The sequence below is a fragment of the Streptopelia decaocto genome (assembly GCF_964273445.1).
Source record: "Streptopelia decaocto genome assembly, chromosome: 6".
Lineage (NCBI taxonomy): Eukaryota > Metazoa > Chordata > Aves > Columbiformes > Columbidae > Streptopelia > Streptopelia decaocto.
Genome location: NC_138660.1, coordinates 9,100,898 through 9,128,379, shown reverse-complemented (window position 1 = coordinate 9,128,379; position 27,482 = coordinate 9,100,898). Strand labels below are relative to the sequence as shown.

Below are 27,482 nucleotides of genomic sequence, written 5' to 3'. Positions count from 1 at the left end.
AACACCACAGTTTGGGAAACTCTGCTGCTGTGTGCCAGGATGATTCCAAATGTAGTGCTGGGGGCACTGGCAAGAGCAAATATTCTGCAAACAGCAAAAACACTGCTTCGTCTGCTGTCTCTGAACTGTTTCTGCCAACCTCTCTGTTCACTGTCCCCTTCTACTAGGAGTGACCAAGGAGATAACTCCAATATGTCACCAGTTCCATCACTGACCTGGCCACCTGCCCTTTCTACCAAGGTTTTGTACAGAGCAACACAATCCCATTAAAGGATTCCTCAGCTTACATGTCTCTTCTCCCTGTCCTACAACAAGGGTATGTGGCTGCTTGTGCCCCACAAAGCAACATGCTCTGGCAAAACATTGGGGGTTGGACTAGGTGACCTTTGAAGGTCCCTTACAACCCAAACTATTCTATGATTCTAAATCCTCATGTAAAGGGAAAAGCTGACAATGGAAACTAGTGATCTTCCAATGGCTGGGGAATAACTTCCCATTTTAATACTTTCATATTGCTTATCAAACAATTAATTAATCTGCTGCAACAAATAGGTGGAAATCCTGCTTGGCTGAAATGAAACACTGCACCTTAAATGGATAGTAATGCAGAGTGGAGCCTCTGCTGTAGTCTTCATGCACATGGTTCCTGCTCCTCTTATTAGGTATAGACACTAACAAGGGAAGAGGGATGCGAGCGGCCAGACTGCAGGTGAAGGTGAAAAGTAGCCCCTTGGCTCCCTGCTGCTGCACCCGACAGAGTGAGGGAGAAGCCAGGCAGAAAATCCAGATCACAGTCTAGAGCATTACTTCCCAAAACAGGTTTTAATTTATGCCCATCCCTAGATGAAAGTTGGTAAATATAGCATGAGTGCAGGGGACAGGCAAAGGGGTGACAAGCTGTGTTTATCACAGTTAAACAGATAAACTGACATCAAGCCCATAATAGACTCCAGTGTCATCTACCAGCAGGGATGAGATGTGAATTCGGTGAATAATATCAAAAGATTGCCAAACAGGTTTTCATGCAGCATGGAAATACTCGTACCTTCAAACCCCAGGGGAGTTGGATCACTCTTTATTTCATGTCTCTTGACTTTAACTGCAGGAACAAGGGGACCTGTGTGAAGTTTGCAGAGTCACAAGGCTGTAAATACTGTTAAAGGAGAAACTTGCTTTCCCATTAGCTGGAGACACTGCCTGCCTAATACTTTCCCCCAGAAAAATGACTGACCCCTAAATTCTAGGTGGTGAGGATAAACACTTTTGTGAAGTGGATAGGAAGCAGAACACTTTTTGCAAAAAACATTACAGCATAGTAAATGTATCTGCTTCCAGTCAGGTTTCACAGCTGTTTAGTCTCGTGCTTTGTCCAGGAGATGGCACTAACGCAGGCACAATCTCAGTCTCAGCTTTCTACCCATGAGGCTGGCAGGAAAGAGCCCACAAAATCCAACACTTCTGCCCCACAGAACTGGAGAGCACCACTCACAGCTCCACATCCAGGGCTTCTCCTGTGTCCTGACTCCCGGTGTGGAGGATTGGCGATGTGATGGAGCTGAGAGGTTCACAGTGGGGATCAGCACACAGCCATAGGCAGAAGCCTTGAGGGTGATGATCCAAACACCCCGGCTAGACCCACATGAGGCTGATGCTGAGATACGACTCAGGCTTCAGTTCTTTTGTCATCTAGACTATTTTCTTAAAGCAGATGCTGTGAATTAATTGAAAAGCACTGATTTTGTTTTCTAGCTTTTCAAAGCATTACAAAAGTAATTTTCTCAACATTCAAAAAAATTGCCAGTGGTCTTGTGGTGGACAGGATCCTAGGGCAGGATTTTTTTATATGAAACTGTAGCAGAGTTTGTATTCCATAGTAAATCATACATGCTCTCTTTGATAAGCCACACCAAAGTACAACCATTGGTTGCCCATTCTCTTTCTACATATGCGCTTCTTTCTGTTCCTCAGGTTAGGAGATAAATATTAGGAAATAATTCAGTCTTCCCATAACCTAGTAGCTGATATTTCTGAAGCTGTTGCCCAGGACAGAAAGCTATAAGAACCTCTCCTCCTGTGCTATGCCTATCATTTCCATACGGTGATGTTGTTGTGTTATAGTCTAAAGAGAGTTGCACAAACAGGTAGCAATAATATCACCCTTCCTCTGCCAATAAACACCACCACACTCTCATTTCATGACAGCTTCATTGCACAGTCGAGGATATGGTTCATATCCATCACAACTATTTAGAATGTGATATATCATGTACTGTGTAACCTTCTTCCTGACAAATACATAGCCAAGATTTTTATACCAATTAATTCAGCCATCTTTCCTTCTATTTTGGTTTGTGAATTGTGTCACAAACCTTAAACCTGCAAATCAGTTCCTCCATTCCAAGAACTGCCAAAAGACAATATATTCCGAATTCGATGTAAGACTATGTTCTGTTTTCAAAACTAACTCTGACATGTAGGCATAGGTGCCTGCAATCCTACTGCTTGCCCAAATGCATGGGTTGCTTTTGAGTTTAAATGCAGGCACTAGTGCAATAACTTCAAGTAAATTTCATAAAAGTGCTTTTTGTTAAAACAATTTCAGCTCAAAAATGAAACTTTAATAAGTTCCCACAAGAACTGCATAGAGTTCCATGCGCCCTGGGCACTTAACTCCCTTACATGTCTGAAAATGTCCTTGCAATTGTAATTTCTAATCAAAACTGTGATTATGCTAAATATTCTTAAAACTAGCATCTGTTGTTACTCCATTTTCAGCTTCATTTCAGGCTTTCTTACCATCTGATGTCTGCTACACAATGAGGAGATTCTTTCCTTTTTAACAGCAAAAATCCTAAACAGCTTTAAGGAAATGGAGAAATAATTTCTATTGAATTTCGGTTAATACAAACCAGGGAGAAGTTGGAAACCTAACCCCACATCAGCCAAAAATTAATCCAGTTTCCATGGAAACCAGCACCATTCTTTGAAGCCTATTACAGAGAAACTGCGAAGAGTCACCATATATGCTGGCAGTACAGCTTGATATACATTTAAAATGCCTTGGCCTGCCTCACTGTGGGGGTTATGCTGGTCCTGACTCTTCTTCTGCTGGAAACTCCTGCATTTATAAAAACTGAGCCTGATGTACTCACTCTGTGAACAGCATTTGGCAGTAAATGTGTCAGTCAGCAGGAAGGGACAAGGGTAGCTAAGCAAGCAGCAGGACGGTACCTTTGGTCACAGCAGAAGCATTAACGGTGGAGCTGATGGAGGAGGCTAGGGAAAAGCGACGGGTGACTTCTCTCTCCTTAGATTCTGAATCTGGGAGAACAGACAGATGCAATGCAGGGCAGGGTTAGAGGTTAATAAGCACTGAGGGTAAAAGATGTCCAAAGCAAAGCAGCAGCTGGAAAACGGTAAATAAAAGGTAGGTTGCTCCACTAAAATAGACAGGAAAAAATCCCTTAACTAAGTAAAAATCACACAAGAGAGTTCAAATTAACATATTTTTAAAGCAATTCCAATTGCACTAATTTTAATACTTCAGGAAGGAGACATGCCAGTTAATATTTTAGCAACCAACTAGTGTCTAAGCACAGCTACAAAACAGACAGGTGAGCAGGATGGTTAGAATGGGGTGTGTGTCTACAGATGAGACTTGGATTATTTTAGACACTGAACTGCTCGTTCTGGGACAATTGACCTGAAATACACTGAAAAACAAACATGAATGGCTTGGATTCACATTTGCTGTTTCTAGAAGTTAACTGTGTGAATGCCTGAAAACCTTCTCTCACTATACTTCTTGCACCTACCAACTGCAGCAGTGCCACCTGGGAGAAAACGCTGCTTGCTTACAAATATTTTAGGATTAACTTTTTATTCTCTTCTGCTGAAAATGCTCTAAGCACATGCGCTACATTACTCAAGTGAGTATTTCCATTGAGACATGACTAAAGCTACTCATATGCTTTGTATTTCAGTTTCAGTAAGACACGTGAACACTTAACTCTACCAGGACACAACCTCAGTTGAAAATGGTATTAGAAATGGCTTCAAATCTTCTGTCTATCTTATTTTCAATCTCTTTTTTTTTCCCATTATTAAATAGCATACAGCACTGGAGTAAAAGAAGTTTCAGGTGATTTTACATTTCAGGTTTAAATATCCTGTGCAGAACTATACTACTGTGAAGATTTCCTAGCCAGGGATCTTAAAATTCTCTTTCCTATTCCTCATCTTCATATTTCCTTATTTTAATGTTCAGTCACACAACACTTCTCTTTACTTTGTTTTTTCCATATTTCTGCCTAGTAAATGTCACATTCACTGTATGTTTCCAGTGGAGCAGAAATGAGCATGGCTGGTTGAACTGCAATTCCTGTAAGGTTTTACTATACCAAAACATCAGGAAACTATATTAGCTCCCTAAAATCTCAGGCAATTTTAACTGTAGATTGGCTACTGTAGAAAGACTGTAAATCCTCTATCTGCCAATGCATGCACTTATCAATTTACTGATAAAAGCACTTATATTCAAGTACCTCCTTATTCACACCTCCTAAAAGGCTGAAGAAAAATGAGAGTTTAAACTGCTCTACAAAGGATTAACTCCACATTTAGGCTGATGTAACTACCCTTATTAAAATAAAAAGACAATTTCACTTCATAGAGATGCTATTGGGCTACATTTATACCATGTCATGCAGCTCCTAGAGACTCTGTGCCAGTTACAAGGAATTTGAGCTTGGCTCTGCGAACCAGGATGACTAATGCTGACCTAAGGAAAGGAGATGCCGAGCGCTATGAGTTTGGGCTTTCACACGCTTCGGTGCCAGTTCTGGTGTGGCCACCTCGGGGTCTCTGCACTGGGGTGCAGCATGGTAAAGTTTCTCTGCCAGACATCAGCATTTCTTTGGCTAAAACACTAAAGTGCTTATATACAACATTTTCTACCCCATCACATCCAGCCCGGACAGACAGTTCAGCAATGCTTTGAGCATCCCCGCTCCACTGACAGTCAATATGTATCAGGAAATATTGTTTTCCCCCTAGTCTTGTTATTTTATTATATAAACTTTCCCTTTTAAGTGTTCTGGACATCAACAGACACAGTGGCTCTGAACCAAAGAGTGCTCAGCTCAGTGTGCCATCTCCTGCCATGACCAGTAACAAATCTTTACACGATGAGGTCAAGAGCAGGACAAGCTCCTTGCAGTAACTTCCCCATTATGTCCTCACAGCTTCTGACCTGCCTTCACAGCCAGTCCATACAGTGCTAACACAGCTTTGCATCATCACTGCCCACAGCAATGACCACGCTCTGCAATCCTCCAAGCTATTTCCCAGCTGGTTTCCTCTGGCCAGGACCAGATTAGCAGCTGAACAGCACAACAAGGAGAAGTGGGACATTGTGTAATGGAAAGGCTTCACAGGAACCTCAAGTAACCAGAGCCAGGAAGACTTTGAGCTGATAGTGCCTATGGCTTAGGGGATATGAACTCTTCTGAACTGTGCCGTACTGTCTGGAACACAGAATGACGGAATAAAAGGCAAGACATTTCACACGACAAGCAAAATTCAGATAAAAGATCAAAGGAAGCCCAAACCAAAACTGTAGATCCAAATTCATCCAAATTGCCTTATTTCTGAAATCTGTATTTTGCAATTGATTTCCCCAAGTCACAGGATCTGAAAACCACTCCCTTTTTGTATTCAGAATATTGAACTGGTTTGTCCATCTTGGATCTTACTACCAAGTGCAGCCTTAACCTTGCAGCCAAAATCTTGTGGTTGTGCCGGCTTTTAGTATATTTTCATCTGCTTTATAACATTGTAATTCTTTTTTTTTTTCATCTTACTTCTTTCTCCTTTGATGTTCACCCTCTCCATTGATGTACACTAACGCTTTGTCTGACAGAAGAAATATAATCAGAACAGGAGAAAAGTCATACAATAACAATAAAAAGAGTAATTACATTATGTTTTCAGAAAGTAATTGCAAATAGTAATTCAGTTTAATTTCTATTCACATTTCTTTCTTTCCTTTAAAGTCTCTTCCTTGTACAGCCATCGCAGGAACATAGAATGCTCTCTACTCATGGATATTGAATGTCATCTAACCATTTATGCACAGACTCAGAACATACCATTTTACAGTGTTATATAACGTAATGAAGTAGAAATAGAAATAAACCCCAGCTCCTCTGAATTCTGGTTCCTCAGTGTAACCACTAGGCCGTGGCTGAGCAACATTTGAAAAAACAAAGAGTCCAACCAATGAACTATTTCACACATAAAAATCTCATGTAGCACAAGACAACAATACTCTTCCATTCAAGTCAGTAAGCTGCTGAAAGAAGTTTGGTTCACAGCTTAAAACGCGTTCACATTTGGCCCCTGAGAGAAACGATTGGAAATAAAATGTATTTGCGCAGTGCACCAGTAAAATATCCAACCAGTCAACTCAAAGGTTGCTTTGCAAACACTGCCATGGGACTGATTTTTGGTAACGGCATCTTTGAGAAGAGGAGCCATATGTGTGTGTCAGACAGGAGCATTTTGGTGAGATGTGGCAGCACTTTAGGAAATAGTGATGGATGGCACTATGGGATGGAGAGAACATTGTGGGATTGTGGGAGTGCAGGAGACAGATGGCCAGAGACCAAATACTGCATGGGGTGATTTTACCTTTGGGTGGAGCTCTGCGGTTGGAAAGACCTTGCAATGTGAATCGCTTTCTAGCAAGCGCTGTGCGCTCAAGGTTAAGGCTGGTGGAAGCATCAACTAGGAGAAAGAGGGAAAGGGAAGAGAAATAAGGAAGGAAGGGTCAGCTGTTCAGCTTACGGGGAAGGAAAGGTTAGCACTGGATGACAACTTAAAGTAAATAAATAAATTTTGATTCAGTTCAAGCCTGAGCAAGAGCTAATCAATTAGAAAGGTGACATGAGGTCAGGGTGATTAAACCAGCTGAGCCAAACAGAGCCCCCGGGTTGAGTTTGGCTCACTGAGTTTTAATGGAGAACAACAACAAAACAAAACCAAAGAAAAACAGGTGGAGGGATGTAGCTCTCATCAAAGGAAAATACAGGTTAGCAGCAAGCTCATTACAAAGGACCTAGTGCCTTTTACTATGAAAATACATCATTGTGGTTGGAACAGCAAGGTTGTAAGGAAAAACAAGAGAAGAAGCCTTGCAGTGCAGGACACATACAGCCAGCCAGTGTTGTGAGCGGTCCCGCTGCTGCTACCCAGCGCTAGCACTGAAGAGTCTGCCATCGCCAGCCTTACCTGCTGAAGTCTTTCTAACAGCCTCCAAAGCCAACATACAGTCATGCATTTGATCTCATGAATTGCTGGGATGTAAGGAGTGCCATGCCAGCAAAGCTTACATGCCAGGCTCCTACAGGAGTAAGCCAGCCATGCTGCCTGGCAGTCACCTTTAGAGAGATCAGTCACAGGCGGGTCTAGGTCCTGAGACTCTGGGTTTGAAAGATAATCAGTTACTTGCATTGCAGGAAAGAGATGGACCTAGATCACTGCCCCCCAGATCCATGCATTCCTGCCAAATTCTGCATCTGCCCCTTTCTTTGTGTAGGCAGGTAGCACACAGCAGGTTTATGGCAAAAGACCAGGGGAAAAGCCATGTGCTGGCTGCTTGCTTCTGTGCCTTAGGATTTATCCACTTGCTTTCTCCTCCTCTTTATTTCATACACTGCCAAGTGAGAGTCATTAGAGGCATAAAGGAAGACCAGAAGTACAAAGGGAACATGAAGAGACAGTGACTCCACACTGACAGACAAGCAACAGACAGACAAGCTGTGCTTTCAAAGGAAAGCGCATCCCATCACTTCCTGATTTGCAGCCAAGATAACCCAGGATCCAAGGTGCTGCATGCGTAGGTGGGTGTGAGATGCACAGATTTTAACAATACAGAAGTATGTCGGTGTGGTTCAGCTCCTTCCAGCCAGAGGCCTCATGCCAGCTTTGGGCCAGGCAGGTGCATCTGGTGAGGAACCGCTACCAAGTGGCAGTTTCAGCTTTGGGGCTGCCCACAGGTGCACTGGGGAGCATTTGACTTTCCAACTGCCTGTGTCAGCCTAAGGGCCATTCCCTGCCGCAGCTGCTCCCACTGCCAGACAATCTTTGTAAAAATACTGTAGCTTATAAAGAATCCAGAAACTGGTATATAAAATATATTTACTTTGACTGCAAAGAGAAAAAAATCTATAGTGTCTGATGATCACAGGGTCATGCAGCAAGTACAACAATGCATGTGTATAGGGGGAAGGTTTATAAACTAGTTCTTCAACTCTGCAGTTATACCACTTCACTGATATACTCCTTAGGATTTCACAAGTTCTCACAGCTTCACAGCACCAGACAATCATAAGAGACTGGTCTCTAAAGACATGTTGTCTCCACTTGAGTTATTTCAACCTTTCCTTCTGCAGGTATACCAAATAGGCCTGGAAACCATTTCAAACGTAATAAGAGCTAGGTCCCGATGGAGAGCAAGTTGAACATGAGCCTGTAATGCATCCTTGTGGCAAAGAAGGCCAAGAGCATCCTGGGCTGAGTTAGGCAAAGCCTTGCCAGCAGGGCTGGGGAGGTGATGCTTCCCCTCTACTCAGCATAAGTGAGACAAACCAGAGTGCTCTGACCTCTCCTGGGCTCCCCCATACAAGAGAGACAGAGACACACTTGAGTGGATCCAGCAAAAGGCCAGTAAGATGATTAAGGGATTGCAGTAGCTGACATAAGGAGAGAGTGGGAGAGCTGGAATTGTTCAGCTTGGAGAAGAAAAGGCTCAGGTGGATCTTATCAATGTATATAAATTCCTGATGGGAGCAAGTAAAGAAGATGGAGCCAGACACTTGTCAGTGGAGCCCAGTGACAGGGTGAGAGAGGCAATGGGCACGAACTGAAATATGGAAAATTCCATTTAATAATATGAAAAAAACCCTTATTTTGCTGTGAAGGTGGTTAAAGACTGGGATAGCATCCCCAAGGCACTTGTGGAGTCTGCATCCTTGGAGATACTCAGAACCTAACTGGACATGGCCCTGAGCTACTTGCTGCAGCTGACCCTGCTTTGAGCAAAGCGGTTGGTTAGGCTAGCTGGTCTCCAGAGGTTCCTGCAGGACTCTGCTCCCATATAGTCAGTGAATCTACCAATCAGGTCCACAGAAAACACTCTTTTATATGTAGATAACTCAGTCACAGGCACTTAGCCACAAGAATAATGAAGCCGAAATATCTTGCCAATAGTGTCCTCCCCCGCTGTACTCTTTCAAAATATCCCGCGTTGAGATTACTTAAATATTGGGAGTATTTCAGTCAGTAGGTGGCACAACAGAGCCAGCTTTGGCCGAGCAGCAGCACCTCGGCACCTTCCAAAGCAGGACCTCCCCGCACATTTTTAGGACGAGTTCAGCCTCCGCGGAGTCCCAGCTGGAGGCTCCGCTGCCTCACAGGGACACAACCGGCAGTTTCGGTGGGACGCGCACACCCCGCAGCCGGGGGTGCGGGGCTGAGCCAGCCGCGTCACAGCAGAGCCCGGGGGCACCGGCCATGGGAAAGCGGAACAATGGAAATCGGAGTCCAGGGTCATCCCGGTTCCCACACTCTTGTGTGTGTTGGACGAGTTTAAAAACACCAGTAATTTTCCTGTTGTTGTTTGTTTTTGTTTTTTTTAATAGAGTTTATTAATTTCAAATGGAAGGCTGCTTTTCCAATTTTTTTTTTAAATTACTTTTTAAAAGTCCTATGTTTAAAAAAATAAATTTTTACTGAAACATGGTTTTAATTAGTAAAACTGGATTTTTAAATGAAGAATCCATAACTTTCTTCCCAGAATGGAAACTTAATGCAACGAAAAATCTTTTGGGGAATAGCTAATTTTTCAAAGAAAAAAAAATCTCCACATTTTTTTTACCATCTGTATTTCTAAAGGAGTTGCTGTCACTTTAAGCCTGATTTTTACATTCATCTCTTCTTTTAAGACCTCACAATTTTCTTTTTACACTATTAGAAAAGTCATTGTTTTAAGATTTAAAAATACCACCTAAAAGAGAAACTGGTGTTGAAAGATTTTCTGTTCCTCTGCTGTAACACGACATCCAGTTTTTTTTTTAATGTTCATTTTAACCTACATTGTACAGACTATATCTACTGTATTTGTGGCCTCAAATAACGGAGGGACTTTCAGTGATCACATGTGCACTTATTTATTATACTCTATAGGGGAACCTATATACAGAGGAGGCAAAAAAAAAAAATCTCTTCAACATAAAGCAAGGAAATTTGTTAGCAAAGTCCATTGACAGTCTTAAAAATATATATGAATCCAAATATTTAGGCAGGATATAGAAGGCTAAAATACACATACTATCCCCCAAAATTATATTTTTAAAAAACACCAGTTGTATAAACAACACTGTAATGCATCAAAACTCAGACTTAAAACATCCTGAACTGGTAACACTTTTTGGTGTTTAAGAAGTTTCATGGTACAGTCACTCAGCTTTGTAGCATTGTTGTTTCTTGATGCTGGGTTTAAAAAACATGCATTTAAATTATCCTCATCAAACTCTAGAAATGAGTGTGCAAAAATAAAAATGTTACCCTTTGGAAGCAAAAGGCTCTGTGTCAGAACTCCTACCTCTCTTTTGCCTGGCGCTGGGACTGGAATTCCTGTTTTTATTGTTAGATGCTTCCACGTTTGATGTCTCAGATTTGTTTTCATATAAACTTGATGACTTTCGGCTATATCTTTGGAGAAAAGATATACAAAAATAGTTACATTCCTGCTTAATATCTAAGCACTAAGCATTCTTTCTTGACCTCAGATATGGAAGCTTAAGGAACAAAAGGCAGGTTTTAAAATTGTGTACGCTATGAATTCTACATCTGTGTAGGCAGGTATGGTGAAAAAAGCCGTTCTAGGTCCCGCTTCCTTTCCACACCACGCAGTAAGGGATGTCTTTAGTGAGAACGGAAAAATGGAGGGACAAACTGGTTAAGTCTGCACAAACTCTTTTTGCAAGTCCAACAGATTCGGAAGGAAGGGGTAGGAATCCAGGTTAGAAAAGAGGAGTCCAGTTTTCCATCCTTTGCAGCATAAGTGTATTGGACTCCAGGAGAAAAATGGAAACTGGATGGTTACACAGAGGTCATACCATGTACAGAGGAACATAAGGATGCTACTGGCTCCAGGATCTCCCAGCTTCTCTTTCTTCTCCTCTTTGAAAATATGAATCCAAGTGGGATATCTCAAACTACAGCTGAACCACAGACAAGGGGATACATCTTGCCAGATTTGCACTGGTACCGGCCTTGGCATCTGTAATGGGAAGGACCCCTCTACCCCAGGTTTGTGGGGCATTCGTGCTGCAAGATTTTCTCATGGTTCTTATCCTCATCGTTTTGCAAAGGTCTGGTAGTTTAATTTGAGTGTTTGACTGTTAGCCTTGGCAGACTGAATGTTCCACGTATTTCATATCTACACACTTGAAATACTCTGTCCCAAAATGCTTGTTATTAACATGTGTCAGCAATTACATTGCTGTTCACAATTAACACATGAACTCTTAACATTCATAGGGTTTATCTTGCTGGAAGGGAAGGTCCAAGGTGTCATTATAAACTCCAAAACATTTGGAATACTAGAGATCTGTGAATACCTTTTATAACTACATGACAACCCGGGACTCATTGCTTTGTATTTGAACCTCTGACCTGTTTCTGATGGAACTTTAACTGAGGTCTCTGTTACCTCCTGGTACTAAACCAAAATGTGATTTTCCAGCCTGATGTCAGGTACATAATGGGGCTCAAAATAAATACGGGAACAAATCCAAAGCACACTCACATTTCCTTATTCTTTCTTCTCTGTTCCTTCCCAGCTAGGCTAACTGTGAAACATGCAGCTAACACAGTTAAAGATTTACAGCTGTGAGAAAGACACTGAGAAGACACACCAGCTTCTCTGAAACAGAATCTGCAGCAAAACTGCTAAATGTTTGTGTGTATCTATATGTATGGGATACTTTTCCATGGATATATGGCTGAATCAGTCGTTTCCAAGAAATCAGATAATTAAGCAGTTAGAACAATAGTCTGAGATTCATATGTTTAAACAGATTAGAAAACAATACAAAGAGATAATTTCATTAGCACTGAAACGCAGCAGCCATCCCTTGAGAGAGACACGGCACAAGGCATCTCATTTTAGGATTAGACGCTGAAACTTTGGGGAAGAAGTTACAGAGAGACAATTTAAATGGATTGAACAGTATTTCAGGATATCCAATAGCTGCCCGGGCGCTGGTTCTAAGTCTCTTTGCAGATCCTTCAGCTCCAGCCGTGAGTCAGCCCAGCCCTGCCTTATCTCCTGGAATTGCAGCCCCAAGCACTGTGATGGTACATAAACAAGTAAAGGAGACAGTCTTTGTCATCGAACAGATATGGGTCAGGAGAGTGTCCCCCCAACATCACAGTACAGGTTTGACAATTCCCAATAAACAGCAGAGTCACTGTTACATATGAGCAACCCAGGAGATGGTGTCTATTGGTTCAATGAAGCCTCAGTAATTAATTAGCCTCCAACCACTGGCAGAGCACTGATGATGCTGGTTGCTCTTTACCTAATACTATCTTATCACTGGCTTACGTATAGCGTCTTTCACAACTGGGGCTGCTTGGTCACATCGGTCATAAACACAGACTACGCCTATGCTGGTGGCTATCCCAAAGTCTAAATTCTTCCTTCCTCTCCTTGCCTCCACCCAGCATCCCAAAACATGCTGCAGAAGAGGATCCACAGTCTGAGAATTCTGGATCCACAGTTGCACATCAGCCAGTGGAAAACCACCTCGTGCTGCAATTCCCCTGTCCGTGCTTCTTTCTGAGACACATCTTACAGAGCATCAGGGTGGACTCAGTTTATTATATAATAGCTGATAGGACAATCTGGACTTTGTTCCATTCATGAAAGCCCAGGGCTTTGTTCTTTCATGAAGACTTACCATATTCTTCCTGATCCTCTAATAACCCAGCATTTGGAGCGGAAGCATCTCACCTCTCTTTCTCTGGCCAGTTGGCACGGTGAGGACAACAAGCACTTCATTTTTCCTGTGGTTTAATCCACTCTAGGACAAGTGGCTAATCAAATGGCCTTTCTTCCCAGAGCTAAATAATTTTCTGTTGACATATTTCGTCTATAATTTCTGCTCTGAAAATTCTCACTTTAAGAGCCTTGTAAGAAGGACACACATATGGATTGCTTTGAAACATTTTTATGATTGCATTTCAAATTTCACTGGAATAGTTTTCTCCTACCCCAAGGTGGTTTTGCTGAAAGATTTTCACCCTTAAATCTTTTCACCTGAAACGTTAAACAATGTAAATGTAACCAAGCCTAGAGAAAACATGGTGCAGGATTAACAGCACTACATCTATTTAAAATTTCTTGCATCGAATTGTACAGCTTTTAAAGGCTGTTTGTGTTACCTGGGATCTCTTGGGTTTGTTGATCCTGTTAAAATTTTACAGCGATATCCCATGCCAACTTGCATTAAACTCACCCAGCAACTGGGTCATTACAAAAATTTGCTGACAGCTCCATTTAACATCCTGGAAATTTTCTGATACATTTTGTCTAAACTTGAATTCATCGGCAGCATGTGGTTCTTTTGCAAAACCAAATCATCATCTTTGGAATGAATTCTGCATCATGATTTTTAGTTTCCCCATGAGCAAAACCTTTATCTGAATTTACATGTCTTTAAAGAATTTGAAGAAAATCCAGTAAGTTTATACCCAGGAAGCAAAACATAGAAAACTAAGAATGAATATACTGCAAAAGCAAAAAGGCAAGACAAAACATGGCCCTGATATGCCATGACAGCTGTTGTTACCTGCTTGCATTGGATGGATCCATTGGTGCATGGTATACACTCTCGGTAATTCTTTGGTGCAGTTGACTTGCTTCTGTTAGAGAAAAAATAAAAAGGAATTGCTCCAAATTATATAACTTGCTTCCTTGTCTGCATAAAGGTGGGAGAGAGAGAGAGAAATTGGAGTGGGGAGATTTTGACCATGGCTACAATCGAAATGAATACTCATACTTGGAGAGAAAGGCATGTAGTGATCTTATAGGCTGAAAACTTAGCTCACCCCAAACAGCTCTTCTACCCATATTTTTTCAGTGCAGAAGAAATGTCTTCCCCTACCATCTTCTCTTTGCTCTGTGCCTCTCTCTAACTCACTGTACCACTTGGATCTAGGGAACGGACTACTGGCATTTTTCCCAGAATACAAGTTTTGTGGTTCACAGATTTTTCTGGATTTAGCAACATGTGTGCATGAGTCCGTTTGCACACACAGCCAACTAGCAGAAAATATCCCCATCCCTCTGAAAAATGCTTTTGCTTAGCACCCTGAACAAACAGCAATAATAAAATGTTGTTCAAATGCCATTTGTTCGCTCTTTTTGCTTAGCTGCGAGGTAGCAACAGCCTCATTCGTACTTACATCGAGTAACTGCTAAGTAAAGAAAGATGCTAAGAAATATGCTGACAACCTGGTTTTCAGGGCCAGGAAAATCAGACACTGAGAAGTGAGGAGGCAAAGGAAGGCGCTCCTTTCAGACTCTCAAATTGCTGAGATTCTGGGCCTATTTCACCCTGAAGAAGATGAAGCTCCAGTCAATGAAAGGAGAACAGACAAGGGGACAGAGGCAGCACTGAAAGATGAAACTTTGAGTGTTTTGTAGGTGCAAATGCTGGGAAAAAGGAGCACTCTGGGCAGGGAGTCGGAAGCAGCTGCATTCCTGATTTTGGCGACTGATTCACAGCTTTGCACAAATCTCTAAAGCTGCATCTGTAAATTCTTTACTTGCAAGAGACAATGATGGTCTTTGGGACCAAAGGATTGTGGCAGATGCATTCGACCACCCCCAGACAAACCAGCACCAGTTTGGTACAGACCCCGAAGGAGGTAAAAGGCCTGAGCTGCAGCCAGGCCAAGAACTCCTTTTAGGAAACCCACAATGAAGCAGAAGGGTACACTGAACATCGATAAGTTGTGGGCACAAGCAGTCTCGTGCATGCTTTTCCCCCGTATGCAATTTGACCATGAGTCAAACACTTTATTCTATAAATATGACAGCCTGGGTGAGCCAACTTTGAGCTCTCCCTGCTAAATAAGTTGGCTGTATGGCAATGGTTTTTACTGCTCGTAGATCACTGGATGAGCCCAATTTAGGTTTCATATCAATAATTTAGCTTAAGTAAATGTGTACTAAATAGAATGAATCACCTAGAATTACAAAGTTGTGTGATTTGTAATATACTATCTGCTTCACGTTACTTAATAAGCTATGTGCTGTAAAGTTCTGCTCATATTTACAAAAAGTGGCTACAGACTACACTGAACATCTGCAAAATAAGGCCTACTTCATACTTTACTGGGAAGAATGGAATTGAATGGGGAGAAAATAACGGCTTCAGGGCTAACACAATGACATTATGGACACCTGCAAGATAAGGCCTGTTCTGCACTTTGCTGAGAAGAAAAAGATTCATTCAGACAAAACAGCACCTTCCAAACTATGGACTATAAACAATATCTACAGTTAAACAAAACAAAGGCCCATCTAAGACCAGAGAAAAAGAACAAATGAGAAGGAAGAAGACCCCAGACTCAAACATTGCTGTTGTCTGAATCATGGCGTGAGGAACAGTCAGAGTCTAGAAGGATATAAAAATACAGAGATTTCTATGCCTGGCTGAGACCCCTGTACAGGTTGACCCAGATTGAGCCAGCCCTCCTGCTATACTACTCCATCAAATTATTTATTTCTACAAACTATGATGCCTGAGAGTTTGCTCTGTGAGCACTAGGATCCAGATTTCAGAGCGACCTTAGGCCAGGCCCCTGGAGGGCAGATAGGCAGGATTCGGTTTGGCTTATTTCCTCCATGCCGTAAATAAGACTGAATCTTGCCATTGAACTTTGTTAAATCATGCTTTTCTTTGAGTGATTTAAACATTGTTCTGTGGCAAGCAGAACCCTACATCTCTCCGCCGTAACAAATTGGTGTCAGAAGTGGGATGGCAGGCACTATCACTAATTATTTATGGAGGTGTGGGGTGAGTCTGAGTCCTAAATTCTCAGAGAAATGGGCTCATGATAATTGGCATGATTGGAAAGCTGTGGAAGACCAGGTAATGGCAGCCAGGGGCTGTATAAAGGATGGAAAGGGAATTATTTGCAAAATGTTAAGTACCTGCCTAGAAGCCACTTGTCAGGAGAGGAGAAACTTGAATAGAGAAAAACAAGATGGGAGGGAGGAAATAGAAGGTAGAAAAATCTGCTAAATTATTGTCCTTAAAAATAGCACCTGCAGAAATAGCTACAGGAAGAAAAGGAGAAGAAACAAAAGCTAGAGGAAAAAAAAAAATGAAATTATGTGGGCTCCTCATCCCCCTGATATTCTACAGATTAGGAAACTAATTGAGTCCCCTGAAGAATGGGATGCAAATATTTGGAGTGAATACTCAGACTCCAATATTGAATTTGATCCTGCCATAAAAGGCAGGGAGGTAATGGGAACACAACCCCCCATACAAATAACACAGAAGCAGAAACAAGCAGATGCAAGGAGGGCAGATTTTGTGTACTTATGCTCCAGAGGAGTTAAGGGAATTTTTAGAGATCCCTCAGCAGAAGAGTGAGAAAGGAACACAGGCATGGATTTTGCAAGTTTAGGATAGTGGAGCTGCATCTATCCATTTATTAGCAGATTAAAATGATTTATTAAGCCCCATAACAAATGATCAGCTACAACGAGAATATGCTCAGCTGAAAAACATCAGATGTCCTGATGGGCAAGATATTATTGCACCTACATTATATCAATGTTTGTGTGCAGCACTTTTACCAGCATATGCTGAACCTGTGGAATTGCTGTTGTCTCTCAGAAATTGGTGTACAAAGGAGGAGGGTATTTATGTAGTGCAGCAGATGGGGTTGACTCATGAGTTGATTATGGCAGACAGGGTAGTAGTGACAAGAAGTATTGAAATGCAGCTTTTGAGAGGAGTGCCTGCCTCACTAAAACCTGTGGCTGTACCAGCAGTGACAAATGCTGAGGGTAATGTAGCTGCTCCAGCAAATACCTTGAGGGAAATTGGACCTGTAAATTCAGAATCCTCTGTTCGGGTGGCGAATAAAGGAAAGCTGGCAAAACCGAAAGGAGCTACAGCATGGGTGATGAGGAAACAAACATGGAATGATCTTGTACAAGCCGCTAACTAGAAATAGGTGGAATCACACCATCAGAAATGTTTTGCCGATGCCAAAAGATATTGCTTATGCAAAAAAGGCAGCCAGCCCTAGTCCCACCGCCAACACTGCACCACCCCCCACCCCGCCTGTCACCTCAGTGCAAGATACACACACAGTCCCTCTATTTACCACCAAAAGCTACAAGCTAATACAGCACTATGGTCAGGTACCATTACTGTTTGCAATGATACTGACGATCTATTGATTATGGCAGTTTCACAATGAGAAACTGGAGCAGCTGACAAATTTTCTGAAAATGCATTTATAGGACCAAGGCGGGACAATAAATCCAACTAAAACAAAAGATCCTAGTGTACTATTTTAGGAATAGTTTGGCATGGACAGATTAGAGGAATACCAGAGAAGGTATAGCAAACAGTCCAGCAGTTTTCTGTATCATTTGTGGTAGAACAATTACATGACTTTTGGGGATTTTTAGGATATTGGAGAACTTTTATCCCTAAATCTTCTGTGCAGGAAGCTTCCCCTTATGAAGGGTTAATAGAAGAGCACAATAGAGTTGACTCGCTTGAGTCACAAGACAATAGGGAATTAGATAATGACATCTGCCAAGCTGCATGCTTGAGCTCTAAATGTGTGTATAGCTTGTGGACATCCATCAGCTTACACTGCACAAGCATGGGACACTGCTCACAATCAAGCCCCTTTGCTATTATATACTTTTAAAACATGCATACATCACCGCGCAACTTGTACAGAATTATATTTATGGGCATTACATAGGCCATGGGAAAAGGTAAAACAGGGTCAACAGGCCTTGAATACCTGGAGGGTCGATTATATTAGCCGGGCTCCTGTCCCTGTCTAGGGCTGGCAATATGTATACACTGCTATACTACTCCATCAAATTTTTTATTTCTATGAACTCTAATACCTGAGAGTTTGCTTTGTGGCACGTAGGATCCAGACTCTGGAATGACCTGACACCACTCCCCTGGAGGAAAGGTAACCAGGACTCAGCTTAGCATGTTTCCTCCATGCAGTAAATAATAGAGTGAACCTTACCACACACCTTTGGCCACCTTCTTTGCCCTTTATTCATTCATATCAGCAGGTTCTTTCCAACATTCCAGACCCCTGTGCAACTCCTAACAACAGTCATTAAAAACAGCCCAGACAAACAAGTGTCTCCCTCTTCCTTCTCTCATTACAACGCACAGTTGGAGAAACATCCAATCTTGGATTAAGCATGAATTAAGGCCTCTTCTTTCATGAGTCACTGGAAATAGAAACAACTATTTAAAATGATAGGACAAAGCATTTGCTTCCTACTGTCACTATTGTAATAAGGACTTTGACTCATTCTCCCCGTTGCCTTTTCCCAAACAGTCACATAAGATACTACTTCTGTCCTCTGGTCGCTGTTCTGCACAGTGACGGAAAGCTTGACTTTGCTTATAGAGTAGGATGAAAGTCATCCTTGGATGCTCTCAAGACCAGACTGGATAAAGTCTTCAGTAACATGGTTTGACCAATAACTGACTCTGCTTTGAGGAGGACGTTGGACTATGATGCCCTGAGGTCCCTTGAAACCTCAAATATTCTAGGATCCTATGATCTTAAGACCATACAATAAAGAATATCAAAATATAAATGTTTTCAAAAACTTTCAGTCTTGATTCCTGCGCAGTTTCCTCTGGAAAATGCTTAGTAACTCCAGCATATAGGTATCCTAAAAAGATTTCACAAATGCTCATCTGTGTGACATACAAGCTTCATATTCTTTGCCTAGAACCACACATGGAGGAACAGCACTCTATCCTATCGAACACAGATATTTTCTGAACTACATGAGCTACTCTTCCCTTCTGCAGTAGCCTAAGTAAAACCAGCTTTTATACTTCAGAAGTAAATACTACAAACCAGATCAGAGAGTCCCTAGATCAAGTCCTGAACTTGTACTGATAAGAATCTTGAGTACTTTCCTCAGCAGTTCTTGCTGGACTGACCACAGTGAAATTCAGAATAAAAAAGAAAAAGGATGAAGACAAGAATAATAACAAAAGATCTGAGTAGTAAGCATTGTAAATAAGTATATTGTTATGGATTGGATTAAATTGCTGAGGCTAACATGCATAGTTGTTTCCTTCCAGTTAAGGAGGCTGTAAGAATTAATTGTCTTTCTGAAACAGAGAATTAAAATAAAGATGACCTCTAAAGTTAAAGCACAGGCACAAGTTTACACTTATGACAAAGCCTGCTTAGGAATCTGAAGGATGTAGATGGAGAGGCATTGCTTGCGTTGGTTTAAAATGAGCTGTGTGTATGAGAGAAGCAGAAAATGACAGGTCAAGGTGAGAAGGAGTGCCAAAGCTCAGGAAATATCTGTATTGGACACAACTATGGCTTTTTCTTCTAAGAGAGCCTGAAAAATGGCTTTTAGGACTCTGTACATTCTTGTTCATAAACAGAAGAGTATCTCGGATAGCTTTCATCACTATATTCTCTTACTATCTGAAATAACCTAACTGAATTTTGTCTGTCTTGGGTTTAACATCTTACATCAAAAAGGTTGTCATTATTTTATGTACTCCTGAGGCTTCAATCATTCATGTGTTGAGCACATCACAAATCACCATCATAGTGACATCTCTGTGAGAGAGGGAAATGTCATTAATCATATTTTACAGGGAGGTCACTAAGATAAAAAGATGGGATAACTGACATTTAAAACATAAGGTGGACAATTAGATTTAAAATAAAGACCCTCCAAAACCACAGAAAGCAAAACAAACAACAGAACAAAGAGGAACAATTGCTGTGTCCAGTCATGGATGTGGAAGGAGATGTTTTGCATCAGGTCCTCTGAGAAGGCACAGAGTTAAGACTGGAACCCCATCTCCTCACACGCTGATGTGAACAGATGTTTCTAGGGTCATGGCTTGAGCAATGCTGCAACTGCCCAACTGATCCTCACACAGAAGATCTATTCTTGCTGTTTTCACTGGTGGTGCTGGATGCACTGTAACTCATCCCAGCTCCGTGTTGTCACACACGGCTACAGAAGGAAGGCAACATTACCAGATCTCACTTGGTCCTACCTCTACATGCTTCCAGTTGTCCTGTCAGGACTTTGCGAATCTCTGAAATCCAGGTGTTTTTCAGCTCAACAGAAGATGCCTGAGAACACAAGAGGACAAGGCAAAGCAGATCTGGTTAAAGCATGCTGCCAATCGCTTGGCTGTCCTGACCTGCGTTTTTTTTTCCTCTTTTACACAAAATCATGATCATTTTCACAATGATAAATTGGTAATTTCAGTGCAAACACAACAATAAAGCTTCCAAAAGCTATTGTTTCTTGAGTATATACGACAGTGAAAGTCATGAAACTGGGACTTTCTTAAAAACAATTCAATTGAAAGGAAGTATATTCCTTGGAAAAATAAGCATTGTTGTTACCTGAATGATATAGACCTCTTCTCTGCCATTATACCAGATCTCAAACTTCTTGTTATCCCCTTTTACATTTTCTGTAATGCCCACAGTGCTCATCTGTTTCAAAATAGAAAAGAAGCAGCTGGAATCTGGAAAATATCAATAGTCTTTAAACTCTCTATCCTCTGAGAAGTGTTTTTAAAAGGCTGCATTCACTTCTGCACCTTAGGGAGTCATTAAAAGCATAATTCATAACACACTGTTTCTCAGGATTTAATTTATCATTCCTCTTTTTGATTGTTTCAGGAAAAATAAAATTAAAAAACCACCACAAACAAAAGAGTAAATGCTCAAAAGTAACACAAGCTAAAGTCTGATCATCAGTTTATCCTCTTCGCTTTTTTTGCTTGAACTGTGGTTTCAAGCCTATCCTGGCTTTTGTTCACCTACACAAATTTGTACTTTGAGGAGGTCATCACTGACCTGTTCAGGTGGGAAAGGATGAGGGATGTAACAGGGCTTTGTGAGTGTTAATGAGATCCAGATAACATAAAAAAAAATCAATACTGTTTCAGGAGGGAAAAAAAAAAGTTCAGCAAGGTGCTAAGTGCCTAACCAGGCAAGATCAGCAAGGAATTTAAAAAAACAGTTCTAGATTTCTTAAATTTCTTAACCACAATTTTGAAGTCCAGCTGTCACTATACTTATTAGCTTCTCATCTTGTTTCTGTATTTGTTCATCCCCCTTGTTCTGATTTATCTAAGCATTAGATTTGAAGATTTAAACAGCTTTGATTATATCATCATTCCTACTATCTCCACAGAAATAAACTTCAAATGCTTATATGAATTGGCTCACTCCTTGAACCACGTTCTATTACAATTCCTGTCTGTTTACCCTGTAATAAGTTTGCAGCATTACACTTGATGACCATGTCAGTTGTCTGAAGTCACAAGAGTCACACCAACTAGTTTAATGGAAAAATTTGGCCTACTTGTGAATCTTAAAAGAAATTGTCCTGACTCATATCTGGAAATGTCATGGTTGCAAACAAAAGGGTACCTCTACTGCACTGTGATTTATCTGTAGCTATTATCGTCATGGAATACATCTGCTCAACTGAAGCTAATAGTAAAACTCTCAATATAACTGAGCTTGGAGGATGACTATAGGCAGAACAATGAGAGATGCAGGTCCATTCAGTCTTGTTCCTCTTTAAAGGATGCTGGGCAAGAACATACAAGGTTCCCCTTTGTATCAAGTTGCAAAACCAAGGTTCTTGTCTTGAGTTGTAGGACATATGGCTGGGTCTGTCTCCAGATCAAAACTAATTGGGAGCTTCCATTTACTCTGTGTTGCAAGATAGTATACCTTCTTCAAGTTGCACATGGAAATATCCCCATGTTGTGAGAACAGCAGATTTACTTTTTCTCTCATCATTGCAACATTTGTTACCTTTAATGAATTTTTAAAGCTGTATGAAGCTGTCTTCTCATGGCCATCTGTGTTCTCCTCCCGTTTCTTGCAGAAGAGTAGCATCTTTGTATAGAGAAAGAGGTGTCTCTGCATTGGTTTGAATCTAGCAAAGTCCTTCACTTTGTTGTGCCCCTTCTTGTGGTCAGTCCACACATTGAAGGAACCTTGCATCAACAGCTTGCCAAGCTCACTGACATCCCCCTAGCAAGCAAGGAAAAGAAAGAGCCCACATTACATTCAATCTCGGGTAATCCCAGGCACAGTTCTTGCCCCTTGTAGTGTTTAAGCCTCCAGGCAGAGGCACATGCCCTGGCATCCCTGTGTTGGAGAGTGGACGTGTTACAGCTGGAATCCCAACAGCACATCTCCTTGCCAAACCTGTGTTCTTTCTCCATATAACCATTAACACATTGTTTTCCATGTCCATAATTGCCAGTTTGTCTCCCCATTCACAGTTAGGTCTGTCTCGGGACCTCTTTGGATCTGACACACAGGCTGTCCCCTGTGATGACCTCAGAGAAAGCATCTTCTGACAAGAAATGGGTTTTAAGACTCCTGACACCTCTGAAGGCCCAGCATAGTCCAAATACCCAAGCAAAGGCCTTGGCTCCGAAAGATCCAGGTTCAGTTTCTGCTCTGCTACAATCTGCTTCTATCCCTGGGCAAAACCAGGGATTAGAGCAAGTGATGTGGGAGGTTACCCCTGCAGAGAGAAAGAGGGTGGAGAGGGTTGGAAATCTGCTGCAATCCAACAAAAGACTGGATTCTTTCTTCAGTGTAGGCAGCAAATATAGAGGAGGACACTTTTTCTGATAATGTGTGCTAGTGGATGGAAATATTTTGTCCTACAGGAAGTTTATTTAAAATGGAGGATTGAATCACTATCTCAAACATAATTATTCCCTGTTAGAACAATACACTGTATCTCATGTTTATGGAAGATGAGATGCATACAAATGGCTTCAGTGCTGCATAACTCATGGACAAACTAGCCAGGCTGGATTATATACAAATGTTAGGATGACAGTAGGAAACATCTCTAAAAGTTCTGTTTTCCAAGCTTTTCTCTACTTTTCTTGTGACTTTGCCTAAAAACATTAAAACAAACCCACACCCAAACAAGCCCAGACTTAAATGTTAGCAATTTCTTACACCACAGTTCAGCTCCTGAAGTCTGCATGTGCAGATGAAGCAGAATATCCTATGCAATTAAGAGCATGCATCAGCTACCACAAAACCTGCTTTTTGGCTGGCATAATATCCTTCTCTGAAAGGTGTTCTAGGTAAGTATTTCTATTGTGCTTGTGTGGCAAAGAGGCCACAAGATGGGGTGAGGTTTTATGAGCTATGGGAGGTGTTTATTTGGCATCACAGCTGAGCTCCTGGGACAGGTGGAACAGGTAGAATAAATTATTTGGTTCATCCTCTTTCACAGTCTGACCTCATTCAATTATCATGTACCAACCATCTCAGGAATGCTGTCAGCATGGTGCTACACAGCATCCATGTTCCACTTCGTCATGTCTTTCGGTTCAGCTAAAAAAGCAGAGGAAATAATCTACTCCTTGAGACTAGTATCTGACATTTCACGGAAGGCTGTCAAATTCAAAAACAGAAGCTGAAAAGGAACAGGAATCCTCTCTGAATTCCTGAGTACAAAATTACTCTGAGATTTGAAAATAAGGAATATGCAAAAGAATAACCTCAACATTTCTATGGATAGGAAACTGGATATATCCCCTCTGCTCAGGATAATATGTTACCTTTCTTGCAGAAGCAGCTCTTCTGCCCATCCGTGACAGAACTATTTAAAAACAATTTTTTGTAAAATTGCTGTAACTACATACATTTAAACTGGGAAACACAGGAGGAAAAATATCTTTCTCTTTGGGAATGAATCAGAAACAGTAGAAACCGGGAGCTAAAAGACGCGCTGTATCCAGGAGCTTCCCATGCCCATGTTGACTGGTCCAAGTTTGCAATAATAATATTCGGGCTTTAAAGAGTCTTTCTAAACTGAGCCTCTGAGACACTCAGAATTAGCCATAAGCAGAATGGTTTAGAGAAGCTTTCACAAGCTATTTCTCCTGACACCCAGGAGGCTGAAAAGGCTCACTACTGAAACCAAATGGGCTGTAACCAAGGACTGGCAGGGGGGGAAAGACACAGGCAAATTCCTATCTTCCCTGCAAATACAAATAAAGATTTGGTTGTTTCAAAAGAGAAACTGTTGACCAAGGTAACATGTTCAGCAATGTGCAAGTACCAGTTGGTGCAGCAGTTGCTGGAAACCCCAGGAGGAGCCGGCAAGCTGTCACTGCAACCAGTGATTCTGAGTCACATCAAGCAAAACCACCCCAAGTACTGAGAACAGTGGCACCAGGGCAAAGACACCTGTCCCTAGAAAGTCCATAAAATAAAGTGTGAAGAAACCTGAAAGCAGCAGAGATGTGTCTCAACCTTCATTTATACTTGTCCAGGAAAAACTTTTTACAAAACAAAAACACTAGAAGGAAAGTTTGTCCACTGTGATGGAAAAGTGAACACAAGCTTGGGCACTGGCTTTAAATAAAGCAAAACAGCTTCCCAAGAGTAGAAAAACTTGAAGGAAAACTGACTACTAAAGTGAACCACGTTTGTTTTCATAAAACATACAGAATTAAATATATTTTACCATTCAGCTTAAGAGGTCTCCATGGTTTTATCAGTAATATTTTAAATATATTTGGACAAATTCTTATCTGCAGTGAGTCACTTTATGCTGCTGGTTTGTCTCTGCATATTTAAATAAAAAAATGTATCTGACAATACTTTTTTACATCCAATTACACCAGTATAAAATATTTCAAGACCAGCATTTTCTTTTGCATTACTGAAATTAAGATTTTCTTTTTCAGTGAAGATTGAAAAATGTGTAGGATTTCTGCTCCATCAGAAGAGAGATTAGTAAAGAATTTTTTAAGAATATTCAATGGTAGTCAGATGCTGGGTTTGACCTTGTATGTTGGAGAAATTAAAAAGCTAATGATCTATTCCTGTTCAGCCAACAAATCTGAATATAGGAGGCTTCTTCTACCTTGAGAAAACTTGGAAAACCTGAAAATTAGATGGAAATCCTATCGAAAAGATAATGTTAATCTAAACTAAGCAGGAAAACTTCATGCTATGTTCTTAATGCAACCCCAACTCTTGGTGCAAAGACAAAGCACAAGAGCCCGCTGATCGATCAATCCACACCAGGTGTAGCTCAGAGCTGTGCAGAAGGCTGGGGGGAGGTATGTGCTTTACTGAATTTTGTCAGGTTTGAGAGACCTATATTATGCTTAGGACCAGTGGCGTTTCTCTGATCCACAGACGCTACAGCTTGTCTATATGGTTAGTAATCTAATGAGGTGGGCACTGCCACATTCAACCCAGTACAGCTACTATTCTCATTTCGATGTAATGCACAACTCACAGGAGCATGTCCAGCTGTGTACAGCAGTAGGTCTATGACATACAGCCAAACAAGCAGGTAAATTCATTTCTAAAATAATGCTGACAATGGGCATGGATTTCCTCAGCTACCAGATGCAGATACACTTGCACAAAAGAGAACTATACAAATTAAAACTCTTGAAGCCACTCCATCCTGTGAAACACAGAATAACCTTTCCCACCCAGACACAGTCAGTAAAGACCCCATTGCTTTCTTGGGAATTCACATTCTGCACAAAATATCAGTTTTCTGGTGTCCAGACTGAACCCTGTTACTCTGATCTAGTAATTATTTGAATCCAACTTCTCAGCACATTTTTTTTCTTGACATTTCATCGTGCAGCTACTTCAAAACAGGCAACCACGTCACCCTCAGGCCTCATTTTGCCACGCATGTTTCTCTTTTATATGTCAGTCACTTCCACCTCTCACTTAAGGGCTTGTTTTATGTAGGCAACACTAGTTCTTGAAAGTCATATGACTTCAATGGAGACTCAGCACAGATATATACATCTGTGGCCTTCAATTTGTTCTGTGGTTGTTATTTCACGTTTCAGAGAGTGACTTTGCCAGTTGCTCGCATGGCTTCTATCACCCACTTTAAAGGGAAGCCAAATTTTCCTCCCTAAGTGCAAAAGATCTGGAAACACTTGAGTTGCATAGCAGCCAAAGTTTCCAGGAATTTCTTAAGTTACGTCTGTCACACTTGCTACCCCTCACCTACAACTGAGTTTTAGGAGTGGTTACTCAGAATGAGAGCATTTGTCCCCCTTCCTCCTCACATTCACACCCCCACCTCCACATGACTGCTATGGTGACACATAATTTCCATCACCACAACATGCCAGTGAGTGGCAGCCTTCGAGAATGTGGCACAGGCTCCTGCAAAGTGCACCAGCCATAGACACAATGTGATCAATGACAAGAGGAACATTGGATGGGTCAAGACCAGAGTCGGAACAAGAGCAAATAATACCTCATATCCCGTGATTGCTATCTGGTGCATGGAATCATTTACTGATTTGATGATATCAAGCACTGTGGCGAGGGCTTCTTCCAATTCAGCAGTATCCTCTGAATTCTTGCTGCACTTCAGCATTTCCTGATTAAAAAAAAAAAAAGATATATGAAAACTACTTGAAAACTTACACCAGAAGCCAAGTTTTATGGGTTCATTTAAGATGAGACAGGACCATTCTGACATACTTGCAATGAACTATTTGCATGTCATAGAATTACATCCAGCTTTGTTTTTTTTACTCCACATCTGCTAGAAAAGAAACTCAATATAATTTCTGGTGTTAAAGAACTCACCACTTCCCTTTGCAATTTGTTCCACAAAGTACATATTTTTCAGCTGTTAATCTTTTTTTGGGGGGAAAATAGGCCAGGTTACTATAAATCTTACCCATCTGTTATTCTCTGCCTCTGCACTACAATGTACAGATCTACATTTGCAAATTTGAAAACCTCTTTTGAGAGAGAGTAATTTTGAAGAACAATGCTGACCTCGAGCAAAAAATTATCAAGCGTTATATTCTGCTTGAAATACGGGAAGTTATTCCATCCTCCAACCCTTGCACAAGGAACAACAGACAAAGTTCTGGACAAATCAAAAAGTATGTGCCCCAAGGAAAGAAACAAACAAAACCTTTTGAGGGCTCAATCTCTGTAATCACTTCACATACAGAAATCCTTTTTAGAGCTACAAATATTTAGGGCCAGCTGCTTACCTAGCCTAGTATAGTATAGTTCTTTACAAGGATGACTTTTCTTATTTC

General features: G+C 41.2%; 1 protein-coding gene across 1 annotated transcript in view; it reads right to left on the bottom strand.

Annotated features, from left to right (window-relative positions):
• MCF2L2 (MCF.2 cell line derived transforming sequence-like 2) overlaps positions 1-27,482 on the bottom strand; it is a 163,949-nt gene that overhangs the window by 10,670 nt on the left and 125,797 nt on the right. The window contains exons 21-29 of the mRNA XM_082056760.1: positions 26,678-26,803; positions 22,204-22,425; positions 20,773-20,865; positions 20,415-20,493; positions 13,920-13,992; positions 10,664-10,773; positions 6,691-6,786; positions 3,232-3,321; positions 1,046-1,117 (exon numbers count right to left, since the gene is read on the bottom strand). Of these exons, the coding sequence (XP_081912886.1) occupies positions 1,046-1,117; positions 3,232-3,321; positions 6,691-6,786; positions 10,664-10,773; positions 13,920-13,992; positions 20,415-20,493; positions 20,773-20,865; positions 22,204-22,425; positions 26,678-26,803 (961 nt within the window). The remainder of the gene's footprint in view (positions 1-1,045; positions 1,118-3,231; positions 3,322-6,690; positions 6,787-10,663; positions 10,774-13,919; positions 13,993-20,414; positions 20,494-20,772; positions 20,866-22,203; positions 22,426-26,677; positions 26,804-27,482) is intronic.